Here is an 18,762-nt window from a genome sequence, read left to right as displayed (position 1 = left end):
CTGTAAGGTTATTTCATTCCTATCCTGAGAAAGTCTCATGACACTAGATCCAAATCTGGTGATTTAAAAGCCAACAGAAAAGGTCAGGGTTACATAACACAGTATATCGTTGCTATTCTACAAGCTGTTTCGTGCCAATTTTTAATCAACCTTGAAACCTAGGCAGAAAACCCCACCATATTGCCTTCCCATGCAATTAAGAACTATTACATTTGTCTTTTACTAGGGAACACATTTACTTACATAATTGTACATTCCTTATTTTTAAAAAACCAAATTCCATTTAGGATAAGCCTTAGCTTTACTAAGAAGCCATCAGTTTTTTTGGCTTCTGAGAAATTTAAGTTTTAGCAGAACAAATTTATGGGAAAAGTATTACATTTAATAACACACGCTTTGAGGGCTTTTAATACTTTATTAAAAAAAGAGCAACAATAGTTAAGAAAAGGCAAGGTTCCAGTTAAGGAAGTCTTAAACTTGGATCTATTACAACTTAATCCTGTATAATATTGGGGAGGGAATCTTTGAAACAAGGACAGGCACGCTGAACACAAAGGAATGCTATCGTTTGCGTCCAGATCAACATAGGGCCCCATAACTTTCATATTTTGCAAGAACATGTTTCTAATAATAATTTTAACAACCCACAATCCTTTGTTTCGAAAGAAGCAGGGTTGCAGGCTGCCTTTTGCAGGTCCAGCCCAGGTTTGGAACAAGACTTCCTCCCCTAAAGCTGGATGCTGTGAGCTCCCTCAGCTGCAATATTCTCCCCCACGCCTGCCTGGGTTTCCGGAGTACATACCCACTGTGGGAGGGAGCAATGCCTGCCTTGCACTGCGACAGTACTTTGCCAGCGGCTTCCCCTGAAGATTGAGCTCTATCGTCTGTGGCAGGCACCAGACACCAGGTGAGTTTCTGCCTCAATATGGGGAGAGATCATGACATTGCCACCCACTGACTGATCTCTGCCAGAGACTCCTGTGGCCCTCACCACCCACCTCACTAGATCTTTCTGAAATCAAGGCAGAAATGAAGTTCAAGTTTTCTGTATCTCTTGTGACTTGGGCTCTTCACTACCTCTAAAGGGCTAGTCCTCACAGCCAAGCTAATGTCCCCTAACCCTGCACTCCATATTCCTAGCAAAATCCTCGTATCCCACTGGTCCAGCAGCCAGGTCCCACCATACCTCGTGGTCAATGCACATGTGACACCCATAGGACTCATGGATGGTAATTGCTATTTGGCTCTGCAAGTGTAGTTCAAAGACTCACAGAATGCTGTACGTCTGACTCACAGTTATGGCTGTGGTGCTTATAACATCGGGTTTGCTCAAATGTTGCTCACAAAGAACTGTCCCCTTCTCCACTGTGACACCAGTAACCATATCCAAAGGTATATGACAATAATTCCACTTCTGTTTTGGCTCTTTTATTTACAATTGCATAATGGTACTATGTTAGTTCTGGAAATTTAATGTAAATAATCCATCAGATAATATAAGGAGGGTGACTTCAAACCACTTCTTCAAATGTTTTTCAAGTATTTCTAAAGCATGCTCTCTCTCTCTCTCTCTCTCTCTCTCTCTCTCTCTCTCTCACACACACACACACACACACACACACACGTATATCACAAAAATATAGCTACTTTTTGAGGACACAGTCCATATGAAAACTTCTTCGATATCACTTCCATATTGAGAAGGGTTCTCTGCTCTCTGCTCATGATTTTGCTGCACGGAATGTTGGTTGCATTTCAGGCCCTCATTGTCAATTAGCTGATTCGGCTTAACGTGGGCTGTGACAAGAGGGAACGCAGTGCAGATATCTTCCAAGTAGCCCTGGAACAATCAGATCCCTGCAAGTTCAGAGGCTGAAGAAGAAATAAAGACCCCGCCCCCCAAGAATTCACAGGATTCACCTCGAGCTTGAATGAGATATTCACGATGCTAACATGGCCTCTAGGACTCCACATAGCATAACACTCACACACTATATGTTTCGGTTTCACCTAAAGACACTAAACTTTCAGGAGATTCCTAACTACTGACAAGGCAGCTGTTGAGGGTAAAGAAACTGCCAAGCAAGTGGAGGCAAGATAGAGACGAAGCAAGGGACACCGCCTTTGACAGCCGACTCCCTTTGATTTTTCCATCAGTAGGAAAGGCCTTTCCAGAATTTCTCTGGAGGGGATTGGGTAAGTCTAGAACTTGGAAATAAGTCACTGCTTAGAGATGATGCTAATAAAAATGGTTCAGAAAGTAAACCTACAATTTAAGCTTTTAAGAAGATTACTGTTTAGGTCCTACTCGCAAAGACAAGGCAGGCTAAATGAGGAGTTATTTGTAGGGGGTGAGGGAGGTCTGCTCATGTGAGCCAGGGTACAGAAAGGGAAGGTCCTGGGTGAGCTGGGAGGGGAGCTGGCCTGAGGGTTTCTCATGAAAACAATAATCCACAGGCCAAGACTCGAGCCCACTTGCTGGGCATTTCTGTTTGGGCCACACAGTATCCCCTTCTCTTGGTGACCATCATGTGGATGTCCAGTCCTCACCAAGGTGCTTTGAGAACACCAGGCCCCATGACTCTGGCCTATGGGACAGGACATGAACAAAACGTCATCCAGTCAGACTAAAGCCCATGTTTCTTCTTTAGTGGTTGGGAAAGTCAAACTCTTCTCTCCTGGGAGCAAAAGGGAGTATGTAGCCCAGAGGTATGAATCTGCTAAAAGTGGAACCAAAAACCCTGAGGAACAAAAGTTTAAAATGAGAGTGAGAAACTGAGCGTTCAACATATTGTTCGAATCCCTGGATCAAGGCTTGCCTGAACCCAGTGTTCTTCTGGCCTTTTACATAATTCAAGAATGGATTCATTTCTTTTATTATTTAAGCCAGTTAAAGGTAGGTTTTCCATAACTTACAACCTAAAGCCTCTTAACTTACAAAGCATTCTTGGTAGGGAAGCTAAGTTCAAAGGCCAGAAGAGAGACTGACTCCTATGGCAAGCTAAAGAATTCAGGCCAGTGGTCCAAGTTCCTATAGAAGGAAACAATTTGAGAGTTACAAAGAAGGTGAGGTGAGGCCAGGAGATGCTATGCTTTGAGTCCCCCAGCATTCACGTGCTGGAAACTTAATCCCCAAAGCAACAGTGTTAAGAGGTAATTAGGTCCTGAGGGCTCTGCCACCATGAGTGGATTACCATTGTTATTGTGGGAGTGGGTTTGTTATAAAAGTGAGTTCGGCTTTGTCTTGCTCTCTTTTGTGCACTCTCTCACCATGTGCCTGACTCCTTCCACCATGTTACAATGCAGCAAGAAGGCCCTCACCAGATGCAGGTCCCAACCTTGGACTTCCCAGCCTCCATAACCGTGAGCCGAATGAACTTCTATTGTACACAAATTACCCAGTCTGTGGTATTCTGTTGTAGTAGCACAAAACAGACTAAAACAGGTGATTTAGGAAACTAGTGTTGAGGTCATAGGCAGACAGCAGGACTTCATTTTATGCAGACCTGGTATGACATGCCAAGCTCAGGGTAGGCCTTTGAAGGAGTCATGTCAGGGCAAACACAATCTTCAGGGAGGTGTAGAGCTCATGGCTAAACGTACATTAGTCTATATTTACATTAGGGATCAGTCCGCACCTTGCCAAAGATGACAAGATACCATTCTGAGAGTGATGAAGGACTGGGCAAGCGACCAGGTGAGGCACATGTACAGGTGTGTACCTCCTGGGAACTATACACAGGAGAAGTGGATGTTATCTGCCAGCCCCCAGGCAATTAAGACACCCTGATGGGCTATGACAGATGAAATGAAGAACTTTGACTTTATGTAAAATGGAAAACAGGGAGGGGAATAGGTAATAAAAGGTATAAACTGAATAGTGGAATATTGGTCCTTCAGAATAAAAAAAAAAATCCATCTAAAATAAATGGCACAAAGTCTTATGTTAAACCTGAACGAGGCTTCCCAGCTGGGGGTGCTGGTCCTGCTGGTTGGTTAAACAACAGTCAAGGTCTATGAAATATGATCACACTACTAACACCAAACACCTCTGTCAGCTGTTGCCAGTGCTACACACCCTATCTTTCCAACCTAGAAGTCTGGAAAATGGCAGAAGACATGGGAAGAATCCTTGCCTTAGCACTTCAAGATATCAAGTGTCATTAGGAAGAGTTCTGGAATGTGACTACTCTTGCCGAGTAAAGGGGAAGCAAATATCAAAGGGAGTAAGGAAGGCACTAGATGTAGTGAAACAGTGGTTATAGTTAAAAAAAAAAGCAAAGTTACATCAAATAACTGACATGATTTTTCTTATTTCCATTTTTAATGAGTGAAGTCCAAAAATTACTGATTATTAGATCTATTTTTTATGACATTGCCTATAATATAGGTTGATTATGCTACTGCTATTAATAGCTAGTGCTTATCGGGTATTTCTATGTGTCTGGCACTTTGCTAACTATCTGATATGCATTATTTTATTCCTACAGCAACCCTACAAGGTCTGTATGTATTATTTCCATTTTATAGAGAAAGCCAAAAAATGGAGAAATCAAGAAACTTGCCAACAAATTTAATAAAGAGGCTGAACTTAAAACAGCACTATACAGGAACAAAAAGGATAACTCTGGGGAATGTCATCCTTTCCATGGTAAGCTCTCAAATGCCAATTTGAATAATCATTAACATTTTAAAAGAAATTGTTTAAATAATTCTCATAAGCAAACAAAATGAATATGGCATCCTATATCCCACACCACCTAGGTGAAACATGCAAGTTGAACAGTCACAGAAATGCTAATATTATTTTTTAAACTTTTTAAAGTTGTAGCACATAATAGATACAGACAACTGCAAAGAGAATTATTTAGATAAACAAATTACTCTAATGAATTATTATAAGACAGACAGCCTTGTAACCACCATCCACACCAAGAAACAGAAATTGGGCCCCTGCCCAAGCCCTCCCTTTGCCCCAGTCCCATCACAACCCTCTCCCTGCCCCAGAAAAACTGCCAGCCTGTCTTTGTGGCAATCACTTTCTTGCTTTTCCGTATAGTTTTATCACCCAAGTGTGTACCCTTTGGTACAACTGTAGTTGCCTTTTTTCTGCTATGTCTTTTAAGTCTATTTTAATCTATAGATTCTCCCACCATACATTCTGTCCCTTTTTCTCTTTGTAAAAATGATTTTTGAAGAAACTAGGCCATATAAACCTATAAACTGGCAGAGTTTCCCACAGCCTGGATTTGACTGCATCAATGTGAGTATTACAACTAGTTAGTATGAATCAAGACATAAGGAGGGTATCACGTAGATTTAAATGCAAATACCTGGTCTGCCAACTTCACAAGTGCATTAAAACTATTTCTCTAACAAGGACCAGGAGACTTATTTATTCTTTTACAAAAGCTTTGATACAGCTGCTTTGAGGTCATCCGTTTCTTTCTTCCTTCCTCCTTCCGGCTGCCTTACACATACCTTTCCTAGAAAATTTAGTAAAGGGAAATTGCCACATTGGATACAAAAGGAAGGGGAAAAAATCAATAAGTATAAACAAAACAAAACAAAACAGAAAAAGGATTTTTCTTAATAAGGAAATGGAAAGGACCAACAACCTCTACCCAGCCTTTTGATTATTTTCAAGTTTTGACACTTTTCTTTTTTTAAGAGATAGTCATATGCAGCTACCAGCAGAAAAGAGATAGAGGTAGCAAAGCAAAATCAACAAAAGGGCAACACAAAGCTCGACATGATTTTTTTCCAATACAGCAACAGAAGCCACATTCATGGTCTCCCTCACATTTATTCTTACGCCACACTGTTTTGAAGTCTTAGTTTCTAGCAATGGCCTTCAGGCATGACCTAAATATAGCTTTGCAGTTAAACCCACTTGCTGTAAGATCTTGGGGCACATTATTTAACACAAGTTCCCTTATATGAACAGTGAGGGTAATATTTACCTTATGAGGTTGTTGGGGGGCTTAAGTGAGATAATAGCTATAAAGTGTCACATGGTAACTGCGTAACAAATGTCAGTCTCTTCACTTTGCCTCTTCCCTGCCAAGTTGTATCAATTTTCCTTTAAATGTGTTGACTTTAAAAATTCAAGCCATTGAAAATCAAAAGTTCAAATAAAGGGCATAAAAAATTCTGAAGTTTCATCTCACCCTATGTAGAATAAACCTTTCTGACAATGTAATTGTGAATTTGGGTATTTAGCAATATGCATAAACTTAAAGAACTAACAGCAAACCCTCCTTGACAGTATTTCCCACATTCTTCTTCTCCTGTCCACTCCCTCTACAACCTTGCTGGTTTGGCCTTTATTTACGCAACCACATAGCATGAGAGACCTTGGAGATCTTCTAGTCCAACCCTGATTTTACTGGTAAGGAAACCAAGGCCCAGAAAATTAGGCGACTTGCCCAAGCACAAGTCAACAGACTCTAGTGCTGGTTGCCAATTAAATGCCTATGGGGTGGGGTGAGGGCGTCAATAGGTAAAAGAAATGAGAACAAAGGGAGAGGCTACAGTGGGGCTCCAGCTCACTGTGATCATGTGGGAAAAGGGCTCTGTTGCTAGAACTTCTAATCTTTAAAGAGATGATGGAAACTTGAAATTTTATATTTAATATCATTCTTAAATGTTGGCAATATATTAAACATTTTTTAAACCTTTCTGCAAGTTAAGCAAGACATATGTATGGACTGGATTTCACCCACAGTTGGCCTGTTTGAGGCTGCTATTCTATATCCTGCTAATCCTACTTTAAATTTCTTTTATTTAATTTGCTTTGATTCTTGCACTCCCTGCTCAAAAGAAAATCTTCAATGGCTCCCCATTCTCTATAAGATAAAGTCCAAACTTCTTCACCAGTCCTTCAAGGCAATCCATGATGATATCTAAGATCCTAAACCATATTTTCACCTTACAGTCAGTCTCAGTCTTCCACTGCAACCAGAAGGACAGCAAAATTGTACCCTAGGTAGGGAAATGTTCAGAAAGGTACCTACCTCAGACCCCAAGGGCTGCTCCTTGGTCCCGGACTTTTTCCTTCCCTGCAGTGCCCTCCACCTGTGTACTCCTATCATTGAAACCTTGTCCATCCTTAATTGTCCAGCTCAAATACTACCTCTCCACGAAACATCCCTCATGGCCCCAGCTGAAAGCCCCCTTGCTCTGAATTTTCACAGGACTTTATAGCACTTACATGACGCTTACCACATACTGCCTTGTTTTGCAGTTACCTAGATAGCTCATTTCCCCAAGCACCTAAAAATATTCCTGGAAGGAAGAGTTTAGGTCTTAGACTATGTTGAATATTCCCACAGTGCTTTGGGGAGCAGGGAGTTCCATAAACATCTTAGAAACATTATTCTTTTGTACTGAAAACCTGGAGATCAAACATAAAGAAAGTACCCTTTCTTTGCCAGGCAGAATTCTGTCACATCTATACTTCTAGAGGCAGAGCTCTTCACCAAGTAGGCAGGCTTCTGAGTTGTGCAAAGGGCAAAGACCTCATCTTCCTGGCTCCCCAAAGCATCTTCCCCACTGAACCATAACTTCCTACTTGCTTTGAGATTTCCTCCTCCAGAAACGCTCACATCTTTGCCTTAGACGATATTGAATCTCAGTGGCTATTGTTAAACATTCATTTATTACATGGAAGCATTCCAGGGGAGTCAGTCTTTTTCTGTGGAGTAAGGTTAATTGATCAGATCTGATGGTAATACTTTGAAAGGAACAGAGAGCTGGGCTATCCAGCAAAGAGACCTGCAAATATTTCAGTTGCGATAAACGGATGGAAGCAAGCATCATTAAACCTTGGCCAGCCAGCAACCAAGGTTAATTTTGATTGTGGGAGTCACACACTTACTATCTCACACTTTGTTTTTCTGGAGCCACCCTGTTTTTAGCCATTTCTATTCTGTTAGTGTCAAAAAAGAAAAGAAAAATTATACTCCATTTTATTTTTACTGGCCTGGACATCTAGAGGCATTCAATAAAATGCTTATTGAATGAAGTTCAAAAATTAATTTTTACTTTTGCTTAAAACAAATGCAATTACTGAAAGGATAAAAATACCACATTCTTACAAGATGGCCTAAATTTGCACAACAATGGGAAAAGTTGCTTCTTTCCCAATTGTAATAAAAGAAAAAAATAAAGAAAACAATAGGAAAAGTTGGTAACAGCCTTATCTCAAATCAGCAATAGTTAAGTTGTCAGCTCAGTAATTACAATTAGCATATTCTGGATACACCCTTTCTAACCTGTACAAATACACACTGTCAAAGGCAAATTCAGCTTTGCAAACATTATTTGTCTCACATTTATGTCACATGATAATTTGTATTTGGGTATCAGAGAGCCAAGACAATCAAGAATTCCAGGAAATGTCAAAGAAAACTAATGACTACAGAAGTTTCCACTATGAAAACAATGTTTTCCTGTTTTGGATGATGCCATGGTAGGTCACATCTACTGACCCTCTAATTTCTTCACCAAGAGGGGATAACTCATTCTTAAACTTTCACTGGGAATGTGTCTAGTATAAGTGTAATATAACAAATATACTCAAAGAAGATCCCCAAAAAGTGATTCTTTTCTTTGTAACTCCTGTGGGTGGAAGGAAGGAGAGAAATCAGGAAAAGTTACAAACATTGAACAAGAGGCTCTGAGTCCCCTCATTTTTCCTATCTTAATATCTTTTGTGATGAAATGGACTTAAAGCAGTACTCTCCCCTCTTGAAAATTAATAAGGTGGACACGCTTACTTATCTACTTATTCCTTACACAAAAATTATCTTCTGCGTTTAGAAACCAGCATTTGAGACACTTTTCAAGCATAAATAAGGATTCTAGATCTTCGGTTATTGGTTAAAATCTCTGATTTAGACCAGTAGCAGCAGATATTTTATGACTATATTGTTGTAAAATAAAAATATCAATGGCTTTGTTAAAGAACAAGAACAAAGTAGCACTTATGAAAACAGGAGGAAGCCTGGAGTCCACTGTGTTCAAGCTCACCCCCACTGGAAAGAACATGAATGCTACTGGAGGAAGGGCTGGCCAGAGCTCTTTTTCTGATCTTAAACCAAACCAAAAATAAATGGGCCCTCCAGTCCCCTTTGATCTTGTTAAATGTGTATTGCCAGTGTAAACTGGCGTTGTTTAGGTTGACAATGTTTTCCCAAAGGGCCAGTGAGAAAGAATGAGAGAGCCCTGCAGTTGCAACCTGAGAATATCAGTGTTCCTGGCACGGAAATGGAAGAGCTGGGCTGAGACACCGGGGACACACACGCAGGGCATCTGCGTGAGTTGACATTTGGTTGCCCTCACTGAGTTCCCTGCTTCTGAGAACGGGGTGTCACCTTTTTTTTTTTTTAATTGTAAAAGAATCATGGGGTAAATGAGCACAATTCACCCCCACACTCCTAGAAACCTTCCGGGGAGAAGAGGGCGGGATAAGGCTGGGGAGGCGGGATCCGTCGGGACCCAGAGGCCCAGGGACAGCCCGCAGAGGTCAGGCCGAAGCCCTGGGCGCCCACTCCGGTGACTGATGCCCGGGAGAGGAAGACTGGGGGCCCTGCTCCCCAAATAAGGGGGGGGTTAAGTCAATGCGTGGGCACGTCACATGTCAGCTCTTCCCACTCGGACAGCGCGGGTGTCTTCCCGAGAGTTGGCAGGATGGCGGCCGAGGAGCAGGGGCGCCCGGAGCCAGCGCGGGGCTGCGCGGGGCTGCAGGCGGCGGCCCTTACCTGGTTCCTGCGGTACCACGCGCCCGACAGGGAGCCATTGCCGGCGCCCGGCACCCAGTACGTGAAGTTCAGGGACAGCTCGTCCAGGGCGGCCGAGGCGGCGTCCCCGGGGCCCGCCATTAGGTCTCGATCCCGGTGCTCGGGCTCGGGCCGCGGCCGCCTCCCGGCCGGGCTGCACCGCGAGGAAGCCGCGCCCGGGCCGCGCCGCAGCCACTTCCTGCGCGGTGCCGGGCGAGGCTACCTGGCTCCCGCCCCCGCGCGGCCGCAGGTGCGGCGCCCGCCCGCCCGCCCGCCCGGCCCGGCCCGGCCCGGCCTCCCTCCCCCGGCGCGAGGTGCCCGCGGGGATCCCGGCCGTCTGCGGCCTCCCGGTGCTGCCCGGCGCGCACCGCGTCCTCCCGCCCGCCGGGCCTCCGCTCGGCATCCTCGCTGACCTGCCTGCCCGGTGTCCGCACGGTCATCTCCAAGGCGCTTAAGGGAATGGGAGAGAAAGGAGACATTGACCAAGCCTAAGCAGCTACCAGCATCTCTAGCTGGCAATTCCAGTTCTCTATCTCCAAATAGTTTTTCTCATTGATAGTTTTAAAATTGTTTGCATATGAAAAAGTAATGAGTTCCCCCAAAATATAGTAAGCAAGATGAGATTGTAAAGATCCAAGCGATTAAATCTCAGTGCCAACATTTGGTAGATCCTTAGTAAATATTCCTGGAATGAAGGAAGGAATTCCCAGTGGTGGCTGGAGGACCCCAACGTGTATTTGGTGAATGGATTGTGTTTACTTCAGATGGGACCAGAAGGAATTGCTGACAAGTTGCCAGCTACCGTACATATGAATTTAGGATGGAAGATAGTGTTAATGGTCTTAAGAACTCTAACCAGATGTTCTGGTTTTACCTGTATTCAAATTCTAATGTGTTACCACTGATGATCTGTAAGGAATTTTTCACTTTGAGAACATTATATTGCTGCCTGAAGCTCTGGAACTTGCAGTTCTTTTGTTTACACGATGCTGAGATTCTTCTTAGAGAATGTGCTTTACTTCCATGACTTCATGAAAGAGACATTGCTGCCTAGGAGGGACCAGGGAGAAAGTTTTCAGTGTTTCTTAGGGAAAACGTGCAAATGAGAGAAAAAAGTGAGAAAAGGTCATTTCAGATACAGAAAAAACAACACGTCATCTTGGAGGTTGTGTAGTTTCTTGCTTGAGCACCTGAAATGTTCGGTGAACAGTTAATAATGATAGCTAAGTTAACTATTCCTAATTTTAAGAGGCTGATTTATTTCAAATAAATATGTGAAGGAAAAAAGTGTCTATTTGTTATATTTTTTCTGACATCACATTAATTCATGTCAGTTGTTTTATTAATACTTCTTTCCCTTGGTATGCTTTAGGGTGCAAATAACAATATCCAAAGAAGAGTGACTTTAAAAGTAAGTATCTGTTATCTCCAGAGGGATGTGTCTCTACGTGGTTCTATGATGTCACTTCCATCTTTCTGCTCTGCCATCCTTGAGGTACAGCAGCAAGGGAGGCTGGGAAAGTGATTCTTGGGCATTTCTAGACTTGAGAGTGAGAGGTGAGCTCTGCCAGCCAGGATGAACAGAAATTGGGGGATCGTGGTGGGAGGGGAACCCACAGAACCTGGTTCAGTCACTCTTTAGTATTTTCTATCCACCAGATTGTAAGTAGTTATACAGTTGCTAACAAGCAAAATACTAAGTGGATCATGTTGCTTTCCTGTTTAAAATACCTTGAGGCTGGGCGCGGTGGCTCACGCCTGTAATCCTAGCACTCTGGGAGGCCGAGGTGGGTGGATCGTTCTGAGCTCAGGAGTTCGAGACCAGCCTGAGCAAGAGCGAGACCCCGTCTCTACTAAAAAAATAGAAAGAAATTGGCCAAACAACTAAAAATAGAAAAAAAAAAAAATTAGCCGGGCATGGTGGCGCGTGCCTGTAGGCCCAGCTACCTGGGAGGCTGAGGCAGGAAGATCCCTTGAGCCCAGGATTTTGAGGTTGCTGTGAGCTAGGCCGACGCCATGGCACTCTAGCCTGGCAACAGAGTGAGACTCTGTCTCAAAAAAAAAAAATAAATAAAATAAAATACCTTGAAACCTCCCCATCGACACAATAAAGTTCACACTTTTTAAACCTAGCATATGAGACCCTTTATGATCTGGCCCTCATAGTCTTGTGAGACAAAGCAGCAAATGTAAAAAGCCACGTTTGCTTGTTTCCGCTTGCCAGTATAATTTCACAAAGCCTCTCACTCTGTGATGACATGCAGCTCTCTGGAAAGATGCTTTAGAGGCAAAATAGGATAGAGCACGTGGCCGCTGAGTCACGATATTCCTTAAAAGATAAATTACCCCAGTCCTTACCTTTTCCTACACATGAGATAACATTTGATAGGGTTAGTGATTATGCTTCTACACTCTATTACCAAATATACTTGAGTAATCTATAACCAGGTCATACCAAAACCTTGATGTGGTGTTGCACATCCTGAACCCCCACCACCCGTATTTAAGCTGTGAACTGAAACACTCCTGGGCTATAGGCCTCCGTCTTCAGTCTTCAGTAAGACTTCTGAACAAAACTGACTTCAATTCCTTAAAAGCTTCACTTTTTTCTTTAGTTGACACTCTGCTACACTCAACTCGTTCCCATTTTATTTTCTAGTTAAAAAAATCATTTTCAGTTTCTTTATTTTGTTAAGAACCTCTCATGTTTGGAGGAAGACGGTACTCGGTGCAAAGATGATATGCTGTACAGCCTACCACGTGCTGTTCTCCAGACGCCAAGATGCCACTGCGGTTGCTGCTGCTGTCCTAGTGTGTGGGGGTGGTTGAAAGGAAGAATTCGTGACCAGTGTTCCTTCCCCACAGTTCACAAGGAGGCGGCAGGAATGCCATGTGAACTATTTTGGTCCCAGCAGTGTAGGCAGAGCTGTGGAGATTGTTCTGTACTCTGTGATGGCCTCTACCTCTTGTGGGATTTCTTCTGGAGATATCCTGTTCCCTTCACATGATGCCAAAAGCATGTGATTTTTTTCCTGTCCTCAGTGCTGAAATGTGGAGGTCTGTCTTCCTCAGTTAATTTGAAGAATTCTATTCTGGTGCCATTTCATTTGAAGTGGACTTTACCAGAAACTTTGAGAGCAGGGTTACATTTTGCCTACCTTGCCTGGGATTATCCACTTGCAGCATTAACAAAACAGTTTTTTTAAAAAATTTAATCTTTAGCACAATTCGGTTAACAATGCTTATTTATAAGCATTTAAGTAATGCTTATTTATAACACATTTATTAATAAGCATAGGGAAGGATTCCTTAAACAAATGCAAAAAGTACAAACCACGGAGGAAAAGATTGATAAATGCAATTACAATAAAACTAGGGACTTTTATACATCAATAGACACCACAAAGTGTGAAACGATAAGTCACAAACTTATCGAGAACATTTATTTACCACACATATGACTGAAAAAGAATTCACATCCAGAATACATAAGTAACTCCTACAGGTCAATAAGAAAAAGTCGGACAACCCAAGAGAAAAATGGGCAAAGACATAAACAGGTATTCTTCCTAAGGAAAAAATATGAATGGCTAATAAACATAAAATACATCCATCTCACCAGTAGTCAGAAAAATGCAAATTAAAACTCTCAGTGAGAACAATTTTACACCTGCTGGTTGGCAAAACACACACATGTAAAAAAATTCACATACCAATTGGTGGTAAGGACACACACCAACAGAAATTCTTATTCAGTACTGATGCTATTGACTTTGGAGAGAGTTTGGCAGTATTTGGAAAATACGAAGATGTGCGTATGAATTTCACTCCTAGGTGTATACCCCAGAGAAGCTTCTGTACAAGGACAGAAGGAGAGATGTACAAGGATAGCAGCACTCTTTGTAATAGAAAAAAACGAAACAGCTCAAGTGTCCATCAGCAGGAATAGTGAGAAAATGAATGTTGGTACATTTATACGACGGGTACTACACAGCAAGGCGATTGCCTCAACCACAGCTACCGAGTACCCACGTCAACATGGATGAAGCCTGAAAACAAAATATTGGGTTAAAAAAGCAAATCCGTGGAAGATTATATACATCATTATTCAAAAGCATTCAAAAGTACACAATACGTTGTTTAGGAGTACATCTATTTGTGGGAAACCTAAAGAAAAGCAAGGGATGATAAACACAAAATTTGGATGGTGGTTCAAAGTGTTAGCAATGATCTATCTATTTCCTAAACTGGGTGATGGGTTACATGGGCATTCCTAGTCTTATTATTATCATTATTAAAGGTATATACTTAATGTCATATATGCTCTTTTGTAACTATGATATATTTCTTAACTAATACAAAAAGATGAATCCAGAAAAAAAACTCAAGGCTTTGTGGTCAGAGGTTCCAAAAGTTCAAGATCAGCAGACCTGGATTTAAGCATAGTCTTCTACTGCTTATCTGCTGCATGATTTTGGGTGACATCTCTGAGATTCAGTTTCCTAATTCATAAAGTAGGCATAACAATATTTATCTCAAAGGCTTTTGTGAACATTAAGTAATAGGTAATGTGAGTGAAAAACAACTTGTATTTCAGCTCGGTTCACCAAACACTTACTTTGTGCCAGGAGCCAAGGACAGGAAGTGGAATAAAGCAGGGGCCCCACCCTCAGGAGCTTACTGTTGTGAGTGAACAGACACACAAGTAGGTAGACCCAGCATTACAAGTTAACTTCAGCTAACTTCAGCATAAGAATGGGAGAGAACAAAGAAGATGCTGTCAGCTCAGGATGGGAAGGCAGGTGCAGCCTGGGAAGACTAGAAGCGATGCTGTCATGAAACCTGAGATGTGTTAGCCACATGAAGAAGGGAGCTAGGGGGTGGGCGGGGCTGGCAGGGGGCAGAGCAAAGGCACCAAGGTAAGAGACAGCAGAGTGTGTGAGTGCAATTCCACATTAGTCTTGGGTGATACAAGATAAACATACCCTAAAATGAGGGTAGAGGGGCTGGCAGGGCCGGAAAATTGAGGGCTTTGTGTGTTGGGTTATCAAGGTTGGACTCAACTCTTAATGGGGAGCCATTGGGTAACTTTATTGATTATTATTATTTTATTTTTAGAGACAGGGTTTCACTCTGTTGCCCAGGCTGGAGTAGAGTGGCATGATCAGTGCTCACTGTAACCTCAAACTCCAGGGCTCAAGCGATCCTCCTGCCTTGTCCTCCCAAAGCGCTGGGCCCCACTGAGTAACTTCAGATAAGGGAGCAGCAGGACAAGCTTGGTGCTGTAAGAGTTCCCCTGCTGGAGAGGCAGGTGAGGTTTGGGTGTGGTTTAAGGGGAGAAACACCAGAGATAGGAACTAGTTAGGAGACTGCTATGGCTCAAGTGAGGAGAGAAGGAGGGAGATTTAAGAAATGTTTAAAAGTAAAACCAGCACAGCCTATTGATGGGGCAAGGGAGGGAGAGAGAAGGAAGAGTCTAGATGTGTTCTAGTTGGGGCTACTGGGTGAAAAAGCAGCACTATTTCTCGATGTGGGGAAGAGGAAAGAGGAACCGGTTTAGGGGGAAGAGTTTGATTTCAAGACTCATTGAATTTGAGGAGCTTGTGGAATATTCAAGCAGAAAAGGATGTGCAGAATTATCCTAAGGTGCAGGGGTGTAGTCAGGGCCATGGAATAGATTTGGGACTCACCAGCGTGCAGGGATGAGACTGGCCAGGGAGAACAAATGGCCAAACCTCTTTTAGAGCAGCGGTAAAGGGCCAGATAGTAAATATTTTAGCTTTTGTGGACCATATGGTATCTGTCACAACTATTCAACTCTGCCATTGCAGTGTGAAAGCAGCCACCGACGACACGTGAATAAATGCATGTGACTGTGTTCCAATAAAACTTTGCTTACAAAAGCAGGAGGCTGACTGGATTTGGCTCTGCTGACCTCTACTCTAGAGAGAAAAGAGCCACACACAGAGCCCAAGGCCAACAAAGACCACCTGAGAAGTAAGAAAATGGATTTGCTAGGGTTCTTGGCATGTGTGTGACAGGATTCCCAATTCAAAGGGAAATTCATTAACTTGTAACTAAAACCCAGGAAGGCAGGGGTGGAGCTGGACCACTGGATCTAGGAACCTGGTTGTGGGGTATGCGCTCTGGAAGATCAGCTTCATGTGGTAGGATCGTGGTCACAGCAGCTCCTGATGTCCATTTCTAAGCCTGGGTTCAGAAAGGTAAGGGGGCGAGGCAGGTTGGATTATTATCCCCAGTTCTTCATGCTCCCACATGCAAGGATATTTGCCTTACGCATCCCCACCCATTGCTCGGTGACTGCAATTTCTCCCACTAGAGGCAACCTCCCAGTGATGTTGGGCTTGCCCACATGACTAGTTTTGGCCAATGGAAATGTAGACAGAGTGAGTGTGACAGTTTCGGGCCAAGACCTTTAGAGTTATTACATGTCTCCGCTTGTCCCGTGCTCCTGTGCTCCTCCCTGAGAAGAGAATGCCCCAAGTAGCTGCTGCTCCAAGGGGGATAAAGAAATCTATGAAGTGAACCTGAAGCCAATCCTTGCTGTCTTTGGCTGAGCCACATCAGTCCTGTAGACTATTGGGCAAGAAAATAAATTTTAGTTGTTAAAAGCCACTGAGATTTTGAGGGTATGCATTATCCAACAAAACTCATTGATTAAGGGTATTCCCAACCAACTTTGGTTAGAAATCCAGGTGAAAATCTCTAATTGGCCTGATTTAGAAAATGTGACCAATCACTGGACCAATCACTGAGAACAGAAAGATTTAGTATTGTGATTGGCCCACCTGGGTCATGTGCCCACTGTACTCAGGGAGGTGGGGGCATTACCAAGGTGAGGAGAAGGGTGCTGAGCAGACAGGAGCAATAGCTGATATTGTGGAAAACCAACACAGAGTAGTGTCGTGGAAACTTGGGCAAGAGAGTTACAAAATGGAGGCATGTCGAATAGAGCCATCGAGAGGCACAATAAGGATGCTGAGACAATAAATGAAATGTGTTTATTGGCTTTGTCAAAAGGGATGGTCTTTGGTGATCTTTTCCTGAGAAGTTTCAGTCGAGTGTTGGGGGGACAGCCAGATTGTAGTTAACTATAATATTTCAAAAACCTCTAATTCACTGCAAGAATGTCAGTTATTACTAAAAAGAACCTTAGATAAGGACCAGATTAGGAATCAGGGAAGAGCCAGAAGTTTGATTTATTTTAACATCGCTTTGAAGTCACAGGGGGCTTCTGGGAAAGGGAATGTTAGGATCAGTCCACACTTAAAGGAGACAATTCTCAGAGTGGGGGAGACCCATCGAGGGTGGAATCAAGGATCAAGGAATCAGGAATCAAGCACAGTCCTGGTGTGACCCTCAGGGCCTGCGGCAAAATTGCATCTTTGGGAACAAGACATGAAGGCAGGATCCAAGCAATGTGGAATTTAAAACAGCAGGGTTTAGTGAGCGATCACTCGAGGGAGGGAGAAGAGGCCAAGGGAGGAGAGAGCTGATAAGAGTATCTGGTCTCAGGCCTGAAGAAACAAGAATAGAGCCAGCACTAAACAAAAGTATTGAATTGACAAAATGTTAACCTAGTGCCCACCGCCCATTTGAGACTCTGATCTTTTCTCGGCTTCTTTCAAGGCCTTTTTCCTTACGGTTCTTCCTACACCCTGTCCCACCTGCCTTTACTGACTTCTTTTTTTTTTTTTTTTTTTTGAGACAGAGTCTCACCGTGTTGCCCGGGCTAGAGTGAGTGCCGTGGCGTCATCCTAGGTCACAGCAACCTCAAACTCCTGGGCTCAAGCCATCCTCCTGCCTCAGCCTCCCGAGTAGCTGGGACTACAGGCATGTGCCACCATGCCCGGCTAATTTTTTCTGTATATTTTTAGTTGTCTGATTAATTTCTTTCTATTTTTAGTAGAGACGGGGTCTCACTCTTGCTCAGGCTGGTTTCGAACTCCTGAGCTCAAACAATCTGCCCGCCTTGGCCTCCCAGAGAGCTAGGATTACAGGCGTGAACCACCACGCCCAGCCTTGCCTTTACTGACTTCTGACTCTGTAAGGCTGCCCAAGGCTGGGTCCCATCCAGGACAGCACCCCAACATCTCTCCCCCACCTCATCTTACATCATACTGTCTCATCTCTCATTCCTTCGCTCTCTACTCTCAAAGAGGCATCTAGGAATGAATCCATGCCCAGATGTTGACACAATAGATCTCCTTCTGTGGTTATTTGCTTTCTAAATGGATTTTTCTGGTAACACGAGGACTTAACCCAAAGGAGTATTTCTGCCATGGTAAGAATTTGGGCAGATGGAAGGGGGGCAGGCAAAATTGCCCCTCAAATATTACCACATAATAGATTTGTTATTGATAAGGCTGGTCATAGACTAGAGAAAGTATTGAGGGAAGTAAGATAAGAACCTTAATTTCAGAAATAACATATTTAATTTGAGGTGACAACACAACAGATTTTAGAAGCAGTTGATAAAGAAAAATGCCCTGAAGTGACAAACACAGGGCTAGACAGATGGCCACAGATCAGAGGTCAAGAGGTAGTTATCCACATCACAGTATTAACTTTCCCTTCTAGCTTATGGTTTACAAACGCTCTTGTTACCAAAAGCTTGGCACTTGCCCCCAAGGCCACATCAGAAGATTGAAGACAAGTGGTTTGAGGAGAAGGAAAGAGGACTCTATTAATTTGTCGGCAAATTAGGAAAATGACAGACTCCCGTCTTAAAGTTCCAATTCCTACTAATAAACAGAAATATAGAGTTTTTAAAGGAAAGGTTTTCAGTTTCAGGCAATTTTTGTTTAACTGTAGTTGATGATTCTGATCCGTCCCATCTCTGGGGAAGATGAGGAAGACAACCTTGTGGCCCTTGACCACCTGGACCTCAGCCTGGACAATTCTGCTGAGTCATCTCCTGTAACACAAAGAACAAAGGACACCCCCCCCCCCTGAAGCA

General features: G+C 43.1%; 1 protein-coding gene across 1 annotated transcript in view; it reads right to left on the bottom strand.

Annotated features, from left to right (window-relative positions):
* The window catches only part of NIPAL2 (NIPA-like domain containing 2), an 88,210-nt gene extending 78,302 nt beyond the window's left edge, over window positions 1-9,908 (bottom strand). Inside the window, exon 1 of the mRNA XM_012643581.1 lies at window positions 9,765-9,908. Coding sequence (XP_012499035.1) covers window positions 9,765-9,884 — 120 coding nt within the window. The 5' untranslated portion in view covers window positions 9,885-9,908. The remainder of the gene's footprint in view (window positions 1-9,764) is intronic.
* Window positions 9,909-18,762: the final 8,854 nt, after the last annotated feature.

Source organism: Propithecus coquereli, unplaced genomic scaffold, assembly GCF_000956105.1.
Source record: "Propithecus coquereli isolate 6110/MARCELLA unplaced genomic scaffold, Pcoq_1.0 Scaffold2, whole genome shotgun sequence".
NCBI lineage: Eukaryota > Metazoa > Chordata > Mammalia > Primates > Indriidae > Propithecus > Propithecus coquereli.
This window is presented reverse-complemented; position numbering and strand designations above follow the sequence as displayed.